Raw genomic sequence first — 21,913 nt, 5'->3', positions numbered from 1 at the left:
TTCTAGGATTTAAAATTTAGAATTAAAGGGTTTTGTACTTATTTGGTCTATGTTGTGTTATGGATAATATGCTATGGATAAAGATCTAACCAAATTTATGTATGTATATTTTGTATGAATAAACACAAGTAACTATCTATTAACAATACTGCAATTGATTATCCACTTATAATTGAACAAATGTTCAACGACTGATGGATACTGTATAATCTAAAAATTCATAAAAAATATAGCAATATGTATCTTAAAATGTAGAAAATATATAATCATAACATATTTTATATAAATAAATAGAAAATTTGTTTTATGATAACAAATAAATATATTTTATTTTGTTAAAGTGTTAACAACAAAAAAGAAGAGATAAAGAGAGAAAAGAAAGAGAGAAAGAGAGGTAAGTTGTTAGTAAGAGCAAAAATGTAAAAAGAAAGTGGACACATAAGCAAAAAACTTGGAAAAGTATACCATGAGTAGAAAATGGGTTTTTGTGACAATACTTTAGGAGAAAGTGGGTTTTTATGACATTTGCCGAAGATTTTATTATACAAGAAGAAAAATCTCATAAAGGTGGGCACGTACTTAGAACTTTAATTAATGTATGCAGAGAAGAAAGAAACACTCTATTTATAAACGAGAATTACAGTAGAGATCGATCCCAGAATAGATTCCCTTTAAGGCTTTTACCTTATAGTATAGTTTTCGTGATTGTAGTGATGGTGAAATGACGTTGTGTTTAGCCACAAAGGAAAATGGCAAAAGAGCTTCAATTTTCAGGAATTTAGTAATGACGCATTTTGAATTTTTTTCACATACATTTATTATTGATTGATATTAAAATGTAGGTAATCAATCATAGTTCGTATACTCAAAATTGCAAGCAAAACAAAAGAATAACGTTTTGAGAAAAATTCGGTGCTTGTGGGGGCTAAAATAAAAGCCCAGACAACCAGCGAGGACTTAGATATTCTGCACTTAAATATTAAGCCCATACGATTATGACTAAATTTAATCATAAAACGCCATTGGTGATACTGCTGTGCTGACTAAAATATTTCCTTACAACAAAAAAACGAAACCGTCTAATACCACCGGACTGGTATCATTATATCATGTCATGCAGAGTGCAGACTAGTAGTTAATCAAAATAAAGAGTTTGTTATTATTGGTAGCAGCCAAAGTTAAGTTAGATCAATTAAACTGAACTAATTGATAACAACGATAGTGTAACACATCCCTAGACTAACATGTCTAAAATAATAATGAGCTAAATCACATATGCCGGACGGGTACTGTATGTCTGTATGTAATCAGAAATTAGAGATAAGAAAATCACATTCGACCTTCGTTTTTTAATTCCTCCCTACCAGGAATTTCTGGTTGTTACATATTTTTTTTGTCAGGTTTTGAATCACAGTCGCATCCTAAAAGAGAGATACACCTAAACTAATCAAAAATCAAATCGCTCGATCGAACAATCATAGGAGAGGAAGAAGATAGAGCCTAGTAAAATTTGATTTCCTCGGGAATCAGAAAGAGATTGTCAGACCACTGGTCGTTTTATTTCGTACATAACATTGGATTTTTGTCGGAGACCTTTATTTAGGATTCATAAAAGACGCTTTTTAAATTTACAATCCCAAGTACAAAATAAAAAACATATTATAGGATCAACCGGTAAAACTCGAAACCAAAACAGAGAGACATATAAACATCGTCTGACCAGTTCAAAGTTTAAACTAGTTTTAAGTTGTAAAGTAAAGAACACAAACAAAAACAGAAAATAATTAAAGAGATCCATTAGCAGCAGTAAGTATAATTAAGTAAAGTCTTTGCTTTGTGTTTTCTCGTCTTTGTGTGTGTTCTTTACTTTACTTGGTTGGGTACTTGGGTTGTTCATGACTTCATGTGGTGGCCTACCTGGATCTCCGCTTCGTTGGTNAACCAGCGAGGACTTAGATATTCTGCACTTAAATATTAAGCCCATACGATTATGACTAAATTTAATCATAAAACGCCATTGGTGATACTGCTGTGCTGACTAAAATATTTCCTTACAACAAAAAAACGAAACCGTCTAATACCACCGGACTGGTATCATTATATCATGTCATGCAGAGTGCAGACTAGTAGTTAATCAAAATAAAGAGTTTGTTATTATTGGTAGCAGCCAAAGTTAAGTTAGATCAATTAAACTGAACTAATTGATAACAACGATAGTGTAACACATCCCTAGACTAACATGTCTAAAATAATAATGAGCTAAATCACATATGCCGGACGGGTACTGTATGTCTGTATGTAATCAGAAATTAGAGATAAGAAAATCACATTCGACCTTCGTTTTTTAATTCCTCCCTACCAGGAATTTCTGGTTGTTACATATTTTTTTTGTCAGGTTTTGAATCACAGTCGCATCCTAAAAGAGAGATACACCTAAACTAATCAAAAATCAAATCGCTCGATCGAACAATCATAGGAGAGGAAGAAGATAGAGCCTAGTAAAATTTGATTTCCTCGGGAATCAGAAAGAGATTGTCAGACCACTGGTCGTTTTATTTCGTACATAACATTGGATTTTTGTCGGAGACCTTTATTTAGGATTCATAAAAGACGCTTTTTAAATTTACAATCCCAAGTACAAAATAAAAAACATATTATAGGATCAACCGGTAAAACTCGAAACCAAAACAGAGAGACATATAAACATCGTCTGACCAGTTCAAAGTTTAAACTAGTTTTAAGTTGTAAAGTAAAGAACACAAACAAAAACAGAAAATAATTAAAGAGATCCATTAGCAGCAGTAAGTATAATTAAGTAAAGTCTTTGCTTTGTGTTTTCTCGTCTTTGTGTGTGTTCTTTACTTTACTTGGTTGGGTACTTGGGTTGTTCATGACTTCATGTGGTGGCCTACCTGGATCTCCGCTTCGTTGGTCTTTTCCTCTGACTAACCTTCTTCCCCGGCGGTTTCTTCCCAAACGCAGAGCAACACCCAAACGCCGACAGCCTCGGAGACGGCGGGTCCACCGCCGGAGACACTCTCCCCGTGTTTCGATGGTGCCTGATGGCTCCTCCGCCGTTGGATCGACTCCTCTCGAGACCCCCTACTGCGCCTCCGTGATCAGTTCTGATCGGCTGGAGTCCTTCTCCGGCGATCGATTTAGCTGTTGTCTGCTCTTCACCTCCCGAGGTAATCATCAGCTTAGCCGCGTGTAGTTCATCCCCTCCCTGTGGTTGCGTTTCGCCTTTCTGGTCATTGGCTTGTTGGCTAAGCTCGGCGATGAGGCGATCGTCCCAGACTATACCTGAAGAGCCTTGTCGCCGGAAAGATATGGTGGATCTCTGAAGACCCGCCATGGACGGCGCTAACTGTTCCTCCTCCGTTTTCGTTTTAATTCTCTCTGTTTCTTTGTCCTTTGATGTATGTGTGTGTTTGCTAAAAGTGGTTCATCATTGTGTTTCAGAGGACTTTGTTCATTTTCTTCCTCTTCTTATCTCTTTATCAGTATATATCTGTGTCTTTTACTAATTAACTCCTTTTCTTGTCGTCTTATTATTACTCACATATATATAAATTTCCATTTATTGGATGACCTAAGCAAATAGAGTATTATCGCGAGTACCATGTGTTTAGGGGAGATGCGTAATCATTGTATTTATTTAGTTATTTGTTACGTAACGTAGTTTAAAAACGGGAGAGAAAACTGGGTCAAAGGCTAGCAACGGGTAATTATGGGAGTAGAATCTGGTATTAATTTTGAGCCTCATCTCATCTGCCAAAATATGATAGTAACATTTTCCAAGAGACATCACAAAAGCATATATAATAAAGTTTTTTCAAACCATTAGTCCAACATGGATTAATTAGAAAATCCACCGTTGATGACTCGCTGTTCATGCCTGATTTATTTGGTTGGTTGATTGATATATAGTTTGACATTCTCATTAGATGACTGATTCGTCGTAATTAAAAAGAAAAAAGAATAATCAAACAACGAATTCGAACCTATTATTATCCTTAAATGGATAAAAGTAGAAAACTTTGAAAGGTGTGCATTATTATTTTGTTGCTAAAGGGATATATATCTTGCTTGCTGGACCATGCAATCCCATTTGTATTGTGGACAGTAACCATTCATTCATGTGCCACTCCTTCATATATATGGACAACAAAATTTGCGTGGCCATGATCTCGTCATATCTCTATCTTATAATTCACAAGTAAGTTCTCTATTAACTGCAGCTCTCTTCTTCTGACATCTGGCAAAAGTCTCAAATTTTTATCTTCCGCTATTTTAGTTTTAAAACACTTATTAAAACAACTAAATTTAAATTTTTTGACCAAAAAAAAACAATTAAATTTAATTTAACCAAAAAAAAATCGATTGAAAACTGCGCTTCCAAAAAAAAAAAACTGTAACGCTTCCCTTCTTCCCCCACTATCTCATTATGTCCACTTCTCAATTCTTCAACAATAAAACACAGATGATTTCATACAAAAATCTCTCATCTCTTCTATTTCTGATTCATGTTTTTTCTTGCTTTGATCAGGTAAAAAAATTAAAGCTTTGTTCTGATTTTAGGGTTTCATTATCGCTTGCCTCTTCTTCTTGTATTTTTCTCCAATCCAAATGTTTTTCTATTGGGGTTTTGAATTTGCAGAAGTATAGTTCCTTACATCAAGTAAANTAAATTAAATTTAACAAAAAAAATCGATTGAAAACTGCGCTTTCAAAAAAAAAAAAACTGCAACCTTCCCTTCTTCCCCCACGATCTCATTATGTCCACTTCTCAATTCTTCAACAATAAAACACAAATGATTTCATACAAAAAGCTCGCATCTCTTCTATTTCTGATTCATGTTTCTGCTTGCCTTGATCAGGTAAAAAAATTAAAGCTTTGTTCTGATTTTAGGGTTTCATTATCGCTTGCCTCTTCTTATTGTATTTTTCTCCAATCCAAATGTTTCTCTATTGGGGTTTTGAATTTGCAGAACTATAGTTCCTTACATCAAAATTTTTTGTAAAGATCGAGTTACAGGAACACCATTGAAAGGAGAAGGTTCTGGCAAATTGAGTTTTTTTGGGGTTGATTAATGAACTGATTGTCACAAGACAAGAAGAACAACAACATCAACAAGAATAAGATGACGCTTAACATTCGTCGTGAATCTTCCAAGGTTCGTTGATTTTGTTTCTCTCCTAATTCTAAATCATGGGTTTAATTTTCTTCAGATTATTTGGGTTGATTTGTCTTTGGTTTTTGAATAGCTATGGAAGAGATTTTGCTCTGAGATAACGACGGAGATTGGTCTTCTTGCTGAGAACTTGAGATATCTTCTGGCTGGTCCTATCTATCAGGTTTACATCTTAAAGTTCTGAACTTTTTGTTTTAACTTTAGTTTCATTTACTGAGAACTTTGATGTATATGATATTCACTCACTTTTGATCCAGTTTGCGGCTAATTCCAGAGTAAAAAGGCATGTCTAATTCTCCAAGGTTTGTTTTTATGAATAAATTTAAACAGTTTTCATATCAATTTTTTTGACTTGCATGTCTCTCAAGATTAATTCTTTGCCCACAAAAGAGAAACAATATGAATAGCAAAAATTCCAGAGGTGTTTGCAATAGTTCTCATGCTTTAATTTATGTTTTTTTCTCTAATTACTTCAAGTCTCATCAATAGTTCAGTTGTAATGAGCCAATTTTCTTTTAAAAGGAACTAATCAATGTTTGTTCCATTGCTTGATAGGATTCCAAGCAAATCTCAAAAAAAACTTTGGAAGAGAAACACATTAAAAAGAAAAAGAAAACTAATCAAAGCTTGGAAGAAGCATGTGTTATCTAGAAAAGCACAAGAGAAAAGGTGAAAAAATAGAGTAAGCCTTCACCTTTTACATACGACGAGATATATAGGAGGCCACCAAAATTTGTTGAATTGGTGGATACATACTGGGGAAAAGGGCCATTTCGCACATGTACAATATCGAAAGTGCCAATTTATACTTGTACAAACTATTGGTGCTAATTTATATATGTACTCAAATAAAATTCAAATTTCATACTCAATTTAAAAATTAATGTCGATTTCAAAGTCAACATCAGCAAATATTAGTCAAACGCTGACTCAGATAACACATGTCTATTGAGGTGGCATTGTATATCAAAATGACGTCGTTTTGGTGTTATAATTTAACTTTAAAAACAAATGTACTACCACAGATCGAACCCTGGTCCATCAAGGGTTTTAAACTAACCTTTTACCATTTGATCCCACAGACTTATTCGAAAGGAAGGGGAACTTTAATGTTTATAACTATGAACCTTACTAGACAAATTCATTGTGCTCACCGTTCTTCCATTCTCGTCGCTTATTCCGGTGGTTTGCTCTGTTTCAGGTGCTAACCTCCACGAATCATCGACTTAAAGAGATTATTTTACTGAAATTTTTTTGTAAAATAACATGAAAGACCACCATGGGCAGATCTGGGAGAGGAGGAGCCAACGAAGCCGGATCTGGATGGAGAAGAAACCACAGCGGAGCACGACCAAGAGCAGCCATCGACGATACCAAAGGAAAAAGGAAGAGGAGCGAGAAGGATGAAGATTCTCGTCCAGTGGGTATAGTTATATACATAAAATTTACATAATATTTTGAATAAGGCTGTTGAATAATTTGGTAAAAGGTTTGCTTTAAAAGCTTCTTGGACCAGGGTTCGAGTCTAGAGCCTTACTTTTAATTTCGAAACGAAATCACATCGTCAAAACGACTTTGTTTTTGATATATGATGCCACCTCACTAGCCATGTGTCATCTGAGTTAGCGTTTGACTAATATTTGTTGATTTTGACTTTGAAATCGGCACTATTTTTTCAATTGGGTATGAAATTTGAATTTTATTTGAGTACATGTATAAATTAGCACCGATAGTTTGTATAAGTAGAAATTGGCACTTTCGATATTGTACAGGTCGGAAATGGCCTTTTTCCCATACATACTGTATATTATTTTGTTTTTTTTAATATAATGTTATTTTGTTGTTGTTAAAAGTCCTCTTTATCCTTTTATTTTGAGCTTAATAAACTTTCAAATACAATGTTCGATTTTATAGGTCTATCCATTTAATATTTATCTAATCATAACTAAATAAACTTTTAATCATCTCAAATTTCTTCAATGAATAATGAATTTTTTTTGTGAATATACAACAAATCTTTTGATAAAATACAGTCTAATACATAAATTTACCTAATACATAAATTTACCCGTGCATGGGCCCGGCTCATACCTAGGGCGAGAGGGACGGTGGCCAAGAGACCAATTTTTTTTTTCAAAAAAAACCTTAAGCAAATGGGATCCAGAAAAAAGGGGAAAAAAATTTATATCGAAAAGGGTCCAAAAAAAACTATATGCCTAGGGACAAAAAAAATTACTGAGACGGGCTGCGTGCATGGCACGGGTCATAACACTAGTATAATATAATCCCCAATCAAAATATACACCGCAGGTACTGTATACTAAGATGCCCATATGCTTTCAAATCCCCTAGTGAAATCTCGCTACAATTATATGGAGGATCTTGAATATTGATTAGTTCAACCAGATAAAACATATGCGAGCAAAACGGCTGCAACTTAAATTTCTAATGATGGTTAGAAAGAGAAACCATATTGTTAAAAAAATAAGAGGCCTGTAACTTATAAACATAACTGTGTAGAACACCAAAATACATATTGTATCAGTTTCATTGATTTTTCTGATGAGTTTATTGAAAGAGTAACAAAAACATATGGAGTACTAAGATTAGAATATTTTTACCAATTTAACTGAGTTAGAAGATGAAAGTAAAATCCAAAAAGAAAAAAAAAAAATTTACTGGTTAAAACTTAAAAGTGAGTGGACGCGAATAAAAGAAAAGAAAAGTAAAAAAATAAGGAAGGCTCTAGCGCACTGTACAGCACATGGATTCCTCCATGGCTCTCGCGCTAAATCTCGAAAGCATTTTCATTCCCGCCCAAAAAGAAGAAGCCTTAAACTAAAATTAGTGTTTTGAGTTTTGCCGCCGCCGCCGCGAGAACTGAGTTAGGTTTCTGGCTGGATTCGATCGCCCCGCCTCGAGAACTGACACTGTTTCCGGTGCAGATCCATCTCCGCAAACCCTATTTTTTTTTTGTTGGGTGGATTCGATCGCGCCGCCGAGAGAACTGACACTGTTTCCGGTGCAGATCCAAACCCTATTTTTTTCTAGTGAGTAACGTTTGATTTAGATCTACGGTTTTGTCTAATTTCCCAAATTCGAATTTTACAATTTCTTATTTAATCTTTTGGGGGCGGCACGGGATGCCAGATGTTTGATTAATTGCTCTATATCTGTAGATGTCTGATTTCACAAATTGAACGAAAACAAAGTGAAGGAAGGAGCCAACCATGTACGGGAGAAAAGGGTATCAACTGTTGAAAGATTTTGCCTCCGGCGAGAAAGGCCAGCTCAAACCTTTTAACGTAAGTCCTCAACCTCTTAACTTTTTTGACTGGTTGGTGGGAGAAGCCCCTTTTTATTATTGTCTTGACTCGCTAAGCGATTAAGGTCTGAAAAAGTTCTGCTAAGAAGAATGTATAATGGAATATACTAGGCTAGACTTGGAACTTGACCTGTTATAAACATGATTCTAGTCTAGACGAATGTTTTTCATGTTGCTGCTTGTGTGTGATCATCAGTTTCACTCTTGCCCCTTAGATTTGTCCCTGATTGTTCGCCTGAGTTATATTCACTTCTTGTATTTCTCTTCTAACAGAGCAAGCTTTTTGACGAGACTATTGAAGAATGTGACCAGAATCACCATCTTATGCAGTCCTTGATGAGGTCTTTTTCCTTTCTCTTCACAAATTTTACACACTAGGGTTGCATTTTGCCCATCCTTCAGTAAACGACTTACTCTTCTCATTCATTGAAGTTGGATGTTTCCACTTACAGGAAAATGCAGCAAGAAGATTTGGATGTTCAGAACAGTAGAAACGCTGACCACTATGGAGCACTCATTCATCACCTTTCCTTGATGCGGAACAAGCGCTGCCTCATGGCTTATGTGTGAGATAACCCACCTTCTCTATCAATAACTCCAAATTAATTCAGCACAAATTTGTTAGTTTTTTTTCAAATATATAGCTGCAATTGTAGGTACAACCGAGCTGAAATTGTGCGTGATTTGGCATGGAGAGTAGGCCTTGAACTTCTCGACCTTCCCTCTGAAATCCAAGAGAAGCTCACTTCACTGGAGAAGGAGTACTTTAAGAACCATTCCGTTACTCTGAAATCATACATGGGAAAAGTAGGAATCGAGTTGAATGTTGTAAGTTCTCTTTTTTTCCACCACCCTGGCTTTGCGGATTATCATAAACATGAGTTAAATTGGATTTGATGGGACTGTTTTCTTGAAGGATATGGTGCCTCCAAAAGATCCTTACATCAAGGTCAGGATTCTGGATGATATTGATGAAGGAATCGTGCTGAGTGACAAAACAACAAATTTTGCCCGTCATTCTATGCATTTCCTCAAACGAACTGATGCGGAACCGTACATTGCTCGGGTCAGTCTTTTCCTTATTCCCTCTCTAGAACTAGAATGATCTAAGCACATAAACTTCCGTGTTTCATAAATGAGGAATTCAAAGAGTTTATGCAAAGCGCCTTGTCCAAATTTGCAGAGATGTAAAATAGAACCTTGACTACAGCCTTCCAGGGTAGGTTTAGTAGAAATATAAAGAATACTGCTAAAGATAACTTATAACTGAAAATCTTAGTAGTGATGCAAGTAGAAGCGTGAAAATTTCATAACGGGGAAACATTGCATAAACTGTGAAAGTATTGGTTTGTCTGGTCTACCATTTGATGTTTTTTTCATAGAATATATGCCAAAGCTTGTTTTTGTTAATAAGATGCAGTCTGATTCCATTACCAAATTTGAAAAACGGTTATTGTGTGTACCAATCGTTTGGATAAAGTGTTTCTAAATGTTGAGATTGTGAATGGGAAAACAGGGACAAATGGAGGAGCTGACAGATTGATTGATGAAAGAGAAGGCTCGGTCTGGGTCAGTGATTAGAGAAGAATGTAAGCCTTTTACTTAGCCTTGTATAATTTGTAAGACAGGAACCTCATACTCAACTCATGTAACAATTTATATTTGATCTTACAAAGTTACTTAAGTTACTTTGTCTCTGAGGGCAAAATAGACTGGTGATATTCCAATGAGCAAAAGGCATCAAAATGCTCTGTAGTTGTTTCTGTAACTTGCTGGGCTATTCACAATATACAAGTAAAAACCGTGCAACTAAAAAGATAGAAATCGTCCACAAATTCTGCAAAAAAAATGTGAGAATGTTGCTTGCTACTCATCTTGTTGCAGAAAATTGAAGGTTTTGACTTTGCATTTTCAAATTGTGTTCCATGTTTCCAATTTACCATCACTACTTCTCTTCTTCAGTATTTTATAATTCAAACCAAAATTTCCTCCAAAAATAAAAATAAAAACAAATATTTCCTTAAAAAATGAAAAAAAAACATTTACTTTTCGTGTTGACCAAAAAAAAGGGAAAAACGTGGGTGGGGGATAATATTACCACAGTTCTCTCTAAAATTTTGGTATTTTTTTTGGGTTTTTTCCCTCTGCAACGAAACCTTTTGAAAATTTTGGTGGTGGAAGAAAATGGCTGAATGGAAGAAATGGGCTTCGATAATCTCCGTTGTCGCGTCTTCTCTGTTCTCGTTCCTCATCGTCTTCCAGATTCCTCTTTTCAGGTTTCTTTCATCTTTTCCCCGCAATTTTTTTTTTTGTCTTACCAAAACGTGATTTTGTCTTTTCCTAACGGTTTTTGAATCTATCAAAACGGCTTTGGGAATTAGGGTCTCTGAACATGCGTGTGCCAAATTGGATTTTTCTAGATTCTAGCAGCAGCATTTGATTTCATTAGGGATTTGAATAACTGTATGTATGTCTTAGACCCAATATTAGTCCTCGGTACATGTGATTATTGTGTGACTGTGTGTTGCAGAGTAGCGTGTAGGAACAAGAGGTGCGAAACACCATTAGAGGTTATATCCTCTGAGTTGATTGCAAATGAACTGGTCCCTTCATATGTTGTCAAGACCTTCCTTTTCCCTGGTGCCTTTGCCAAGTCTCTCCTTGCTGCTGGCTCCTCCAACTATCACAACTTGTTCACCTCTTACGGTTTCGACCACATTTATCCATCCTCCTTTTCAACTGATATTCATCATCTCGAGGTTTTGCTTCTTCCCATCTTTGCTATATATCAATGCCTTTCATTACTTTAACCATGTTATCATATCTGCTTGTTCAGGTCTTTGCTGGGAGTTGTTTATGTCTGCTTGGTGCTTTACTGAACATCTTCAAACCCACAAGGATTAGCTTCCTCGGAACGCTTTTGATCTACTGGGGTCTTGTCAGAGACATGCTTCTCTTGGACTCTGCTCATTATTGGATTACCTCACAGAGAAACTCTGTTCGTGTCTACCCAATGCTCTTTCTTGCTTCCCTTTCTGCGTTTCTCTCCATGCGAAGCGACCTCAGGAAGATCATCAGATGTTGCAGATCTATGCCCTCCTTATCCACCAAAGGAGACTAGGCTTCTCTGCTTCACCAACTTAATTCAATAGACAGATTCCAGTGACATAGTAAAACAACAACTCATTTTGTTTTTCTTTTTTCTCTTTCTGTAACTTAGGATGTTTACAATCAATCTTCCTAATGATGAATGTGCGATTAAGGTTTCACTAATTCTTTCCCATCTCATCATATTCATGATGTATTTCATATACATATATTACATCATCTCTTGGAAAAAAAAAAAAAAAAAAGAGAGTTAATCTTCCATGAGAGAAGACAAAACCAATAATAATGCTACAGATGGGTAAAAAATACAAAGACATGTCTGCATATGATACAATTGTAAGAAACCAAATGTATTTCTAAATAGAAAACATACACAAAGAGGAAGGCATGTGCCCTTAAGTCGCACACCTTTCTACGATCCTCTTCTGCTTCGGCTGCCAGAACCATGAGCCAGATTATGAGATGGTCCCCCGCTCGTCTCTGCTCCTTTTAGTTTCTGTGCTTCCAGAACCTCAGCTTCCTCCATCAGCATTGCTAACTGCACAACGCACAACAGGTTTTCAAACCCAACATAAACATAAAAACCATAAGAGAGAGAGAGAGAGAGAGAGAGAGAGCTTATTATAAGGAGAAAACATACCCGGATCTTGTTCTCCCTCAGCCTACCTTGAAGTGCACTGATGGCGGGACTCAAACTGCAAAATCATATTAGAACCACCCATGTAACAAACGACAAAAACCACAAATCAAATGTTATAACACGCTTCACTAACCAGTATTCGATCAGCTTGCACATGGAAGCCTGATATGTTGATGTGTTGTGGATGAAAGCAAGAGGATGAACTCTCCCGTCTCTAGAGAAGAAACACAAGGAGCTTTTGCACTTTAAACCTCTATTATTATTAGGTATGAAATAAGATTTATATAAAAAAAGAGTGAATCAAAAACCTTATGCTTTGCTGCACGGATTGGTGGTATGCAGCTCGTTCCTCCTCGTAGAGTACTCTTTGCAGATCCTTAAAAGAAGCTAGAGGTGAATTGAGTTCAAGAAGCGATGAAACATCACAAGACTAAAGCTTTGTTTCTTCCTCTGTTGCAAAGGAAGTGCATTTGTGAATTGCTTGGTTTGGTGAGTACCGACAAGAAGAATTATTTTATAGTTCACTTCTTTTGGCCCTTAAAAATGTAAAATTACATTGTAAATACCTTTTGTAAGTGAATATAAAATGGTATGCCACTTCATTGAGTGATTGGTGCCACTAGAAGTTATGGAAAATGTAACCAAAGTATATCCAACAAAGGACATGACTCGTGTGTGGATAATACTTCAGGAGAAACTAGATTCCAAAACACAAGCAGAATAGCAGCAAAGCAAATACTTGAGAACCATAAAAGAGATTTGATAATTATGTTGAAAAGCCCAAACAGCTTAAACTCAGGCTCATTAATCGTTTCCCCCCAACGCTTAAAACTCAAAAGTATAATTGGGCTAGGCCCATTACATCCAAGGGGAGAGAGAGCCGCAAAACAGTATTAATTCCCAATTCTCGTCTCCCGATCCGATTAGGGCTAGCCGCAAAATCATATCTCTCGTCTCCCAATCCGATTAGGGGTTTCTAGACAGCCGCAAAATCATGGTGGATTCTACCCGTCTCGTCTTGGAATCTAGACAGAAAAGAGTAGGGAAAAAACGCCAACTCTTCAAACGAAGAAGTTTAATCAAGATGGCAAGCTTCTGGGACGGGGAATCTAACGAGATTCCCAAGAACGCGACCGTTCCGAATGTCTACCGCAATATTCGGCGTTTTTGCTACCGACAGCGGTGCCTCCTGGGTGACTTAAACGTTTATGCGGCTGATACCTGCGAGAAATTGGAAGACAGGCTCAACGAACTGAAGGAAATTGAGGGAGTGTTTGTTCATTCGGTTCGACTTATTCAAGATCCAAGTGAGTATTTTTTGTGTTTGGTTGCATATTCTCTTGCATATTCTCTTGATTAGAATGATTAGAATGACTAAGCATTATTCTCTTGCACTTCTTCTGGCTCTTGATTAGAATGACTAAGCATTATTCTCTTGCACTTTAGCATTATTCCCAATCCATGTTTCTTGATCAAAACCAGATAATTCCTTCATGTAACCCTTTTCTAACCATTTCCACCTCTCTTGTTCCCGCAAAACGGAACAGTAAGTGAGCTGTAAGTTGATAAATTAAGGGAGAACCTTGACTGTTTCATTTTCTCCAACACTCTAATCACTTCATGCTCTATGCTAGCTTGACATAATCTCGAAGTCAAAACGTAAGAGATGTTGTAACACTCTGCAATTCTATTTTAACAATCTTTACCTTCTGTGTTTTTTTTTCCAGATCTTACTGAGGAAGAAGAAGGAGAAGAATTAAGGGATGTGGCCGATCTAGAAATGAAGGAAGATATCCTTCATTACGCTCTGATACATGAACCGCCGGCCCCAATCTTTGTGATAACCTCTGATAAGGATTTCGTTGCCACAGTCGACATTTTGAAAATAAAGGGGTACGACATGTATCTGAGTTACATTCTTAACAAAGCTGGGACCCCGATCAAAAGTTTTAGGGATTCCATAGAATGGTCAAAGTTGGTGTTTGACAAAGACGAGGCTCTCGACCAGCTCATGTCGTCTACAAAGGCATATTCTCCTCAATCTTCTCTTCGGGTAACCGAACCCATGGGTTCTGTTAAGGTAATAAGTTAAGAATGAGGCCTAAACCTATTCTCCTATTCCATAATGAAACTTTGTTTTAATCCATTTCTTTTGTGTCAATTTCAAGGTGTTTTGGGATCCAAGGTCTGCTCCCACTGATCTGGATGGAAAGAAGATTAGAGTAAATATTGAAAGAGGGTTAAAAGTTGCAGGCTATCAAGGTGGTGTAGAAGGACCTATAGTAGCCTTCGTCAGAAACAGTGTCTACCCCAAAACTTCAATGCAGACAATGAAGGCAAATGGTATCGACATACAGCTTGTTTACCCCCCTAGCAAAGCAAAAAAACCAAACGAGGGCCACATAGATTCGAAGATTAGTCATGCGATACACTTATGGTGTTTAGACCATCTGAATGCTTACCCGATAGTTCTGATTTCCAATGATATCAGGTTGGCTTCCACAGTCGGTAAATTGGTCAAGGATGGTTTTAAAATCATCCTTGCTTGTGAGACAAGGGCTCCACCTGATCTTAAGAAAGCTGCTTCCAGTCTACTCAGTTGGAGAGATCTTCAGCGCTCTGACGACTCAGATGATGACTCAGATGATGACTCAGATGACAACAGTTGACTTCAGCGTGTTGTTTTCTAATTTCGCTTTTGAGAAACGCACGGGGACCTTATTAATCGGCGATGCTTGCTTTCTTTGTTTGCTGTGCTATGTTATGTTGTTTGCTATGCTATTTTTCTTAAAATGTTTGTTGTCACATGAAACATATAAGTCTATAATATATGACAAGACGATACTAATTAAAAAGAAAAAATAAACCCAAATACGTATCGACTTATAAGAATTGGTAATAATAACTGAAGCAAAGAACAACACCGCCTTTTTATTTTTTTTGGCTTTTATATATCTCAAGCAAAAATTGTCCGATATTACACAGAAATTCCAAAATATTATCTAAAAACCATGCTAAAACTGTGAATCATTTGAACTTTTATTTCATAACAATTATCCTTCACATCCTTATTCTGTTCCACAGCAAGAAAGAAAACCCAAGGGCTGAGCTTTTATTAGTAGAAGGATATGAGTGGAGCCGTGGAGGAGACGAAACTTACAATTTCCAAGCTTTCTCTAACACACCAAATCAGTGTCTCTATTCATATCTCCCAAGCATACGTATTTGATCTGTGTCAAAGCCAAGAGCCACGACTTAATATACGAAAAGTAATTTGTACAACTTTATGCTAAGAAAGAATTCAAAAAACAGATTCTCATTGATAGTCTCCATGCTAGTTTGGGAGCAATCGGAAAATGTAAAACTAACCACCTATAAGGCTAGCCTTGCATACTTTATTACGTCTTCATGTGAGATTTCTAATATTATATAAGACCAATTCGATCCACTGAAGCGTAGTTCAATAAGAGATAAATGGGTGTTCTGAGTTACCTCAAGATATTCGTCCATACCATACTTGGATCCTTCCCTTCCAAGACCAGACTGCTTCACTCCCCCGAATGGAGCCACCTGCAAATCAAAAGATGTAAGCAAATGTCTATCTCTTATTAGGAGAACGTGGTTCTTTCATTTCTGGTCTTACCTCTGTTGATATGAGTCCTTCGTTTACCCCTACAAGTCCGTATTCAAGTGCTTCAAATACACGCCAAGATCTTTGGACACTGTTTGTGAATATATACGCAGCAAGTCCTGCACACACAACACATTCCCACTTATTATGTCAGTCCAAGACTGGACATATACAAGGAGAAGGTTACTAATATTACATGAAGACAAACCTGCAATTTGTGTCGTTAGCGATTCTGATAGCGTCCTCCTCTGTTTTGAACCGAATAAGGGGAGCTACGGGTCCAAAAATTTCCTCCCTATAAGAAGCAACATATGTAGTTCTTTTGATCACAAAAATGCGATGAACAGTAGATGTTTCTAGTTCATCTTTAGAGAAACAAAAAAAGCTATAACACTACAATTATGTGAAGCTTTTAGTACTTACTTAGACATAATCATGTCACTCGAAACATCACGGATAACAGTAGGCTCATAGAAAGTCATCCCTAGACTATGGCCTTTTGCCGCCAAGAAGGATTTTTGCTCCCTGTAAGAAGAAGACAACAACAAATAAGATATTTCATCTCTAATGTTCATATTAAAGGAATACTAGAATTGTGTCTTAATGAATGGCATACAAATAGAAAATATGAACTGCCTCACTTAGAAATCAAGGATAGCAAGGACGCAAATGAGAAAATACAAACCTTGGAAACTGCATCTTGTACGAATGACTCTACCTGAAATTATTAAGCATGACGAGTAACGGAGTAAGTAAGACTGTTATCATTAGTGCCATCAAATATAATTGTTGTACATGGAAACCAAAACAGAAACTGGAAAGTACAACCAAAGTACCTTATGCACTGCGTCATCGTTTATAAGTGGACCCTGTAAGAATGTTGAAGCGACATATAAATTTACAGCAAAATAAAAGGGCAGACAAGAGACTTGGGGTGCTAGTTGACAGAACGTAGAAACGAGGTGCCAATAGTGTGATCTGATGACTGGATTTGATAGCAAATAGCCTAAATTCTCAGAAGCATAAGATCGATAAAAGGACTTACCTGAGTTGTCCCTTCCTTAAAGCCATCTCCTCCTACTTCTAACTTTTGAACCGCTTCAGAAAAGGCCTCAGCAAATTTATCATAGATACCTGTTGAAAAGATATAACATGCTATGTTAATACTGGATGCAAGATCCAGGAGGGGTGTGTCGAGTATCCCAATACTTACCATCTTGCACAAGTACTCTGTTCGCACAAACACATGTCTGACCACTATTCCTAAATTTTGCTGCAAGCTGCAATCACAGTAAATAATGTTTTATGGTGTGGGCAATCGCTATAGAGCTCGGAAAGGTGGAGCCTGGACGTAATTAACCAGATAAAAAGTAAGACACATCTCATATGGTAAAGAACCAGGATATTGTCACTTCCAAGTAATTTTTCCAGATGGATCAACATTTTGCATCTTTTACAGAGATCAATGCCCTAACACGCATGACCAACACTTACCGTTCCCTTTACCGCTACATCCAGGTCTGCATCATCAAATACTATGGAGGGTGCGTTGCCACCACCAAGTTCTAGAGAAACCTACGCAAGAAAAAAAAAGAAGAGGTACCAGTAATATATGATCTGGAGAATATATATTTATAAATAGCATGATATCGTTGCTTAAGCATATGCCTTCTTGACAGTAGGTGCAGCAGCTGCCATCAACTTTTTTCCAACTGCTGTTGATCCTGTGAATGTGATTTTCCTCACCTAAGTAGCACGAGAAACAAAACAGTCAATTGATAAGGTTACTAACCATGGATCACTACTAATGGCATATACATAAATAACAGGAAGTACAAAAGATAATTAAAGAGACCTGTGATGTGGACTTGTAAGTAAAGCATCCCCGATTTCAGGAGCATTTCCCATTACTACATTAAGTGCACCCTGTTGGAAATACCATTCAAATTAATCATGAAATGTTACAAATACAAAAAAACAGGAAAATTCCAAAGAGATGGTCTGGTCAGATAGTTCAATAGCACACAAAAAAAACATTGTTAAAAACTAGCCTTCAAGCCTCACAGTCATACATCAATGGGTCATAAATCAGATTAGGAGCCACATTGACAAAAATGGAAACGCTAGGTCAAATCAAATCAGATTAGGAGCCACATTGATATTGTTGAAAACAAACGTTTTTTTTTTCTTTTTTTTTTTGGTCATGTCAGTTGTTTGATTCTCCAGCAACAACAGCAGCCGCATTTACTCAGTTTGGAAAGGATGGTTGTCTCAGTTATCTCTGTTCTCTCCTTCAGAGATTTGAGGCTGCAGGTACATCTATCAACATGGCTATCATTTCCGTTGTAGCTAAAGAGTTCCACTGCTAATAAGTTTGCTTTATCAATCAGTTCCCACAGTTTATCCATCTGATCAATATGCACGCCTTAGTATAATTGACACTCTTGAAAGCTTACGAATCGATAGGGATTTCAAAAACGAAATCAAAAGCCTATTGGATGAAACCTATAGGTATATTGAAACTTGTTTTGATGGTTCTTTAGTTCAAACGGTAGTTTTATTTAACATATTCATGATTTTTGGAAACTATTATTGACCAATAAACAGATACTGGCTGCGTGGGGATGAAGAAATATGTTTGGACTTGACCACTTGTGCTTTGGCTTTCCGATTATTGCTTTCTCATGGCTATGGTGTGTCTTACGGTGAATTGACCTCTTTCTTTCGGATGCATATATATAGCCTAGTTTTGAGTTAGGTGCATGTCCGTGTAATATGCTGATACGCTGTGTTTGTTGCAGTTCCTCTAAAACCATTTGCAGAAGAATCTGGTTTCTCTGATACTTTGGAAGGATATCTTAAGGATACGTCTTCTGTGTTAGAATTATTTAAGGCTGCCCAAAGTTATCCACATGAGTCAGCTTTGAAGAAGCAGTGTTCTTGGAGTAAACAATATCTAGAGATGGAAGTGTCCAATTGGCTTAAGAACTCTGTTCGAGATATATACCTCAAGAAAGAGGTACATAAATCTCTTTTACATATCTATCTTCCTGTGAGAGCTATTTGAGAATCTTATCTTTTTCAGGTTGAGGATGCTCTTGGTTTTCCCTCCTATGCAAGCCTAGAAAGATTAGATCATAGGAGAAAACTGCTCAATGGTTGCGTTGTTGAAAACACCAGTGTCACAAAAACCTCATATCGGTAAAAACTTTAATTCATTTCGTTGTAGCTTGCGATTCTTTGGCACACTCAGCTTCCATTAAACGACATTCTAACAAGGACATCAACTATCATTCTTGATTTCTTCTGTGTTCTAGTTTGCAACATATGCAGCTCTGATATCCTGAAGTTAGCTGTGGATGACTTCAATTTCTGCCAGTCCATACACCGGGAAGAAATGGAACGTCTTGATAGGTGCGCTCCCAGCTAAGCTTTATCATTCTTGCATAAGCTAACTAGTTTTACTTATATAACCACACACTTGAACGAGTTCACGTCATGGCTTCAGGTGCTACTTTTATTTGTTATATCGTCACAAAAGAGCATATTCATTTGTCCATAATGCTGCTCACCAACTTGCAGGTGGATTGTGGAGAATAGATTGCAGGAACTGAGATTTGCTAGACAGAAGCTGGCTTACTGTTACTTTTCTGGGGCTGCAACTGTATTTTCTCCAGAACTATCTGATGCCCGTATATCTTGGGCCAAAGGTGGAGTACTTACAACGGTTGTAGATGACTTCTTTGATGTTGGAGGGTCCAAAGAAGAACTGGAAAACCTCATACACTTGGTCGAAAAGTATATTGATTTGCCTCTTTCTTTCAAAGCTCTTCCTCTGCTTGTTCCCTCATAAAAGCATAATTATTCTTCCCTTACAAATTTCAGGTGGGATTTGAACGGTGTTCCTGAGAACCGCTCGGAATATGTTGAGATCATATTCTCGGTTCTAAGGGATACAATTCTTGAAACAGGAGACAAAGCATTCACCTATCAAGGACGCACTGTGACCCACCACATTGTGAAAATTGTTAAGTATCTATAATCCCACACGATTATATTATCTGTTGTTATCATATCCTAACAAATCGTCTGAACATTAGTTAATTCGTACGATATCGGATGCAGTGGTTGGATTTGCTCAAGTCTATGTTGAGAGAAGCCGAGTGGTCTAGTAACAAGTCAACACGCGTACATATCATTTGCATTAGGACCAATTATCCTCCCAGCTACTTATCTGATCGGACCACCACTTTCAGAGAAGACAGTGGATAGCCACCAATATAATCAGCACTACAAGCTCGTGAGCACCATGGGTCGTCTTCTAAATGACATACAAGGTTTTAAGGTTAGACTCTTCTTAAGATTTTAGACTTTGAACTACAACGTACAGTTGAAAGATGGCAAAGACGTCTAAATCCAACATGATAGTGGTAAGTAACCAACTTCTGCTCATAGATATAGGATTATGTATCCCTTTTTGATGTTTTTTTTTTTGCAGAGAGAAAGCAAGGAGGGGAAGCTGAATGCGGTTTCATTGCACATGGAACACGAGAGAGACAGTCGCAGCAAAGACGAGATCATTGAATTGATGAAAGGTTTAGCAGAAAGAAAGAGGGAAGAATTGCATAAGCTAGTTTTGGAGGAGAAGGGAAGTGTAGTTCCAAGGGAATGCAAAGAAGTGTTTTTGAAAATGAGCAAAGTATTGAACTTATTGTACAGGAAGGATGATGGATTCACATCACATAATCTGAGGAGTGCTGTTAAATCTGTGATCTACGAGCCAATTACCTTGCAGGACGAATCTTTAACTTGATTTGGCAGGTCAAAAATAAGACTTTTGTCTTCTTTTTTTTGTTGCTACAGAATAACAAGAGGAAATACCAAGGCTGACTCTATATTCGTTGAGTTATTTTAAGATAAACTAATAAACATGTGGGAAAATTGTTAGTATAGCGAGTTCTTTATAACTTTTATAAGTCTAACTATAAAACAACAATAGAGAAAAATAGATGTTAGGAGACAATGTGATGTTAATAAATAAAAACTAATAGTTAGATTTAAAAGTACATATGAAAATAACATGGAACATAAAATGAGACCAGCCCGTGAACTCCTCCTCCTTCGACCTGTGCTGCACCAGTTCGAGCCTGTCACAAAACCAAAACAGCATCAGCACCAATGTCAGCAAAATTAGAAAGTTTTTGGGAATTAAAATCGAGACAAGAAGTTTCATTTACCTAAGGATGTTTGATCTCAGCAGATCATGAGCAGATTGCAAGGAAGAAGCACCAAGGTCTTGGAAACCTTGTTTTACGGCGTGCATTGTGTAAGGTATCAGCTTCAAAAACTGAGCCTTTATCTGCGACTGCTCCAACCACTCCTTGAGCAATCTTAAGTTTTGTTTTATCGCCTAAGTATCTTTGGTCACTTCCTTTAGTCACTGCTTCTAGTGATCCCATTCCACGGTACTTCTTGATCCTTTTACCGTCCTATCATTACCAAAAACAATCAAAACAAACAGCGTTTCAGAAAAAAAGTGTAAGTTAAACCGGAAGAAGATGTGACTATACCATACCTTATACTCATAAGCCCCGGGAGCCTCAGTGCTTCCGGCCAAGAAGCTTCCCATCATAACAGTTGATGCTCCGAGGACGAGAGCCTTTACAATGTGACCTGAATTTGAGATGCCACCATCCGCTATAACTGGGATCCCACTCTGAGCAGCGATCGAACAAACCTTGTACACAGCAGTAGCCTAAGATGTCCAAATCATAAATAAAAAAGGAAGGAATCTGTTAAGTTACATAATTCACAGACTAGAAGAATCAAACAGTTAGGATTCAGAGTATTTTTTTTTCATTTACCTGTCCACGGCCAACCGCACAAACCTCTTGTGTGGTACATATCGAACCAGACCCCATACCAACTCTCAATCCATCAACTCCAGCTTGGATCAAATTCTGTGCCTGGTACATTGTCACAACATTGCCACCAATCACATCCAATTCAGGGTA

The 21,913-nt window shown here is 37.0% G+C and overlaps 4 protein-coding genes, 1 long non-coding RNA gene and 3 pseudogenes across 9 annotated transcripts; 5 read left to right on the top strand and 3 right to left on the bottom strand.

Annotated features, from left to right (window-relative positions):
- On the bottom strand, window positions 1,599-3,535 carry LOC104752513 (uncharacterized protein At1g15400-like). 2 transcript variants are annotated; one of them, XM_010474673.2, is made up of 2 exons: window positions 2,919-3,535; window positions 1,599-1,923 (listed from the first exon to the last, which is right to left on the bottom strand). In XM_010474673.2, the coding sequence occupies exons 1-2, from the start codon at window positions 3,353-3,355 to the stop codon at window positions 1,914-1,916; spliced, it is 447 nt and encodes a 148-aa protein (XP_010472975.1). In that variant the 5' UTR covers window positions 3,356-3,535; the 3' UTR covers window positions 1,599-1,913. The 2 variants fall into 2 exon arrangements, with proteins under 2 accessions (XP_010472975.1, XP_010472974.1); XM_010474672.1 differs by lacking the exon at window positions 1,599-1,923 and having other exon boundaries at window positions 2,594-3,534.
- LOC104752512 lies at window positions 4,351-6,064 on the top strand. Of its 2 annotated transcripts, none has more exons than XR_761998.2 (5): window positions 4,351-4,549; window positions 5,027-5,177; window positions 5,269-5,358; window positions 5,453-5,497; window positions 5,751-6,064. It is a non-coding gene; the product is annotated as an uncharacterized LOC104752512 (long non-coding RNA). The 2 variants fall into 2 exon arrangements; XR_761999.2 differs by lacking the exon at window positions 4,351-4,549 and adding an exon at window positions 4,849-4,880.
- Window positions 7,935-10,208, top strand: LOC104752511 (probable DNA replication complex GINS protein PSF1). Of its 3 annotated transcripts, XM_010474668.1 has the most exons (7): window positions 7,935-8,245; window positions 8,375-8,500; window positions 8,794-8,861; window positions 8,973-9,086; window positions 9,177-9,348; window positions 9,437-9,586; window positions 10,037-10,208. In XM_010474668.1, the coding sequence occupies exons 2-7, from the start codon at window positions 8,426-8,428 to the stop codon at window positions 10,061-10,063; spliced, it is 606 nt and encodes a 201-aa protein (XP_010472970.1). In that variant the 5' UTR covers window positions 7,935-8,245; window positions 8,375-8,425; the 3' UTR covers window positions 10,064-10,208. The 3 variants fall into 3 exon arrangements, with proteins under 3 accessions (XP_010472970.1, XP_019093784.1, XP_019093783.1); XM_019238239.1 differs by lacking the exon at window positions 10,037-10,208 and having other exon boundaries at window positions 7,935-8,217; window positions 9,437-9,994; XM_019238238.1 differs by lacking the exon at window positions 10,037-10,208 and having other exon boundaries at window positions 9,437-9,994.
- LOC104752509 lies at window positions 10,649-11,793 on the top strand. Its single transcript, XM_010474667.2, has 3 exons — window positions 10,649-10,796; window positions 11,051-11,279; window positions 11,357-11,793. Exons 1-3 carry the CDS (start codon window positions 10,705-10,707, stop codon window positions 11,639-11,641), a joined length of 606 nt encoding a protein of 201 aa, XP_010472969.1. The 5' UTR covers window positions 10,649-10,704; the 3' UTR covers window positions 11,642-11,793.
- Window positions 13,179-15,140, top strand: LOC104752503. The gene is made up of 3 exons (XM_010474659.2): window positions 13,179-13,575; window positions 13,996-14,348; window positions 14,437-15,140. The coding sequence occupies exons 1-3, from the start codon at window positions 13,263-13,265 to the stop codon at window positions 14,935-14,937; spliced, it is 1,167 nt and encodes a 388-aa protein (XP_010472961.1). The 5' UTR covers window positions 13,179-13,262; the 3' UTR covers window positions 14,938-15,140.
- Window positions 15,445-17,612, bottom strand: LOC104752504 (annotated as a pseudogene).
- Window positions 17,853-20,714, top strand: LOC104753155 (annotated as a pseudogene).
- LOC104753154 overlaps window positions 20,841-21,913 on the bottom strand; it is a 3,145-nt pseudogene continuing 2,072 nt past the window's right edge.

The sequence above is a fragment of the Camelina sativa genome, chromosome 16 (genome assembly GCF_000633955.1).
Source record: "Camelina sativa cultivar DH55 chromosome 16, Cs, whole genome shotgun sequence".
Lineage (NCBI taxonomy): Eukaryota > Viridiplantae > Streptophyta > Magnoliopsida > Brassicales > Brassicaceae > Camelina > Camelina sativa.
The sequence above is the reverse complement of the archived record's forward strand: the minus strand, read 5'-3'. Positions and strand labels throughout refer to the sequence as shown.

Bases quoted from the DNA above. Each gene is read 5' to 3' on its own strand.
- LOC104752513 (XM_010474673.2), bottom strand. From the start codon at position 3,355: ATGGCGGGTCTTCAGAGATCCACCATATCTTTCCGGCGACAAGGCTCT.
- LOC104752511 (XM_019238239.1), top strand. From the start codon at position 8,426: ATGTACGGGAGAAAAGGGTATCAACTGTTGAAAGATTTTGCCTCCGGC. The intron at 8,862-8,972 runs GTCTTTTTCCTT...TTCCACTTACAG, and splicing joins CTTATGCAGTCCTTGATGAG to GAAAATGCAGCAAGAAGATT. The intron at 9,349-9,436 runs GTAAGTTCTCTT...GTTTTCTTGAAG, and splicing joins TAGGAATCGAGTTGAATGTT to GATATGGTGCCTCCAAAAGA.
- LOC104752509 (XM_010474667.2), top strand. From the start codon at position 10,705: ATGGCTGAATGGAAGAAATGGGCTTCGATAATCTCCGTTGTCGCGTCT. The intron at 10,797-11,050 runs GTTTCTTTCATC...TGTGTGTTGCAG, and splicing joins TTCCAGATTCCTCTTTTCAG to AGTAGCGTGTAGGAACAAGA. The intron at 11,280-11,356 runs GTTTTGCTTCTT...CTGCTTGTTCAG, and splicing joins CTGATATTCATCATCTCGAG to GTCTTTGCTGGGAGTTGTTT.
- LOC104752503 (XM_010474659.2), top strand. From the start codon at position 13,263: ATGGTGGATTCTACCCGTCTCGTCTTGGAATCTAGACAGAAAAGAGTA. The intron at 13,576-13,995 runs GTGAGTATTTTT...TTTTTTTTCCAG, and splicing joins TCGACTTATTCAAGATCCAA to ATCTTACTGAGGAAGAAGAA. The intron at 14,349-14,436 runs GTAATAAGTTAA...GTCAATTTCAAG, and splicing joins AACCCATGGGTTCTGTTAAG to GTGTTTTGGGATCCAAGGTC.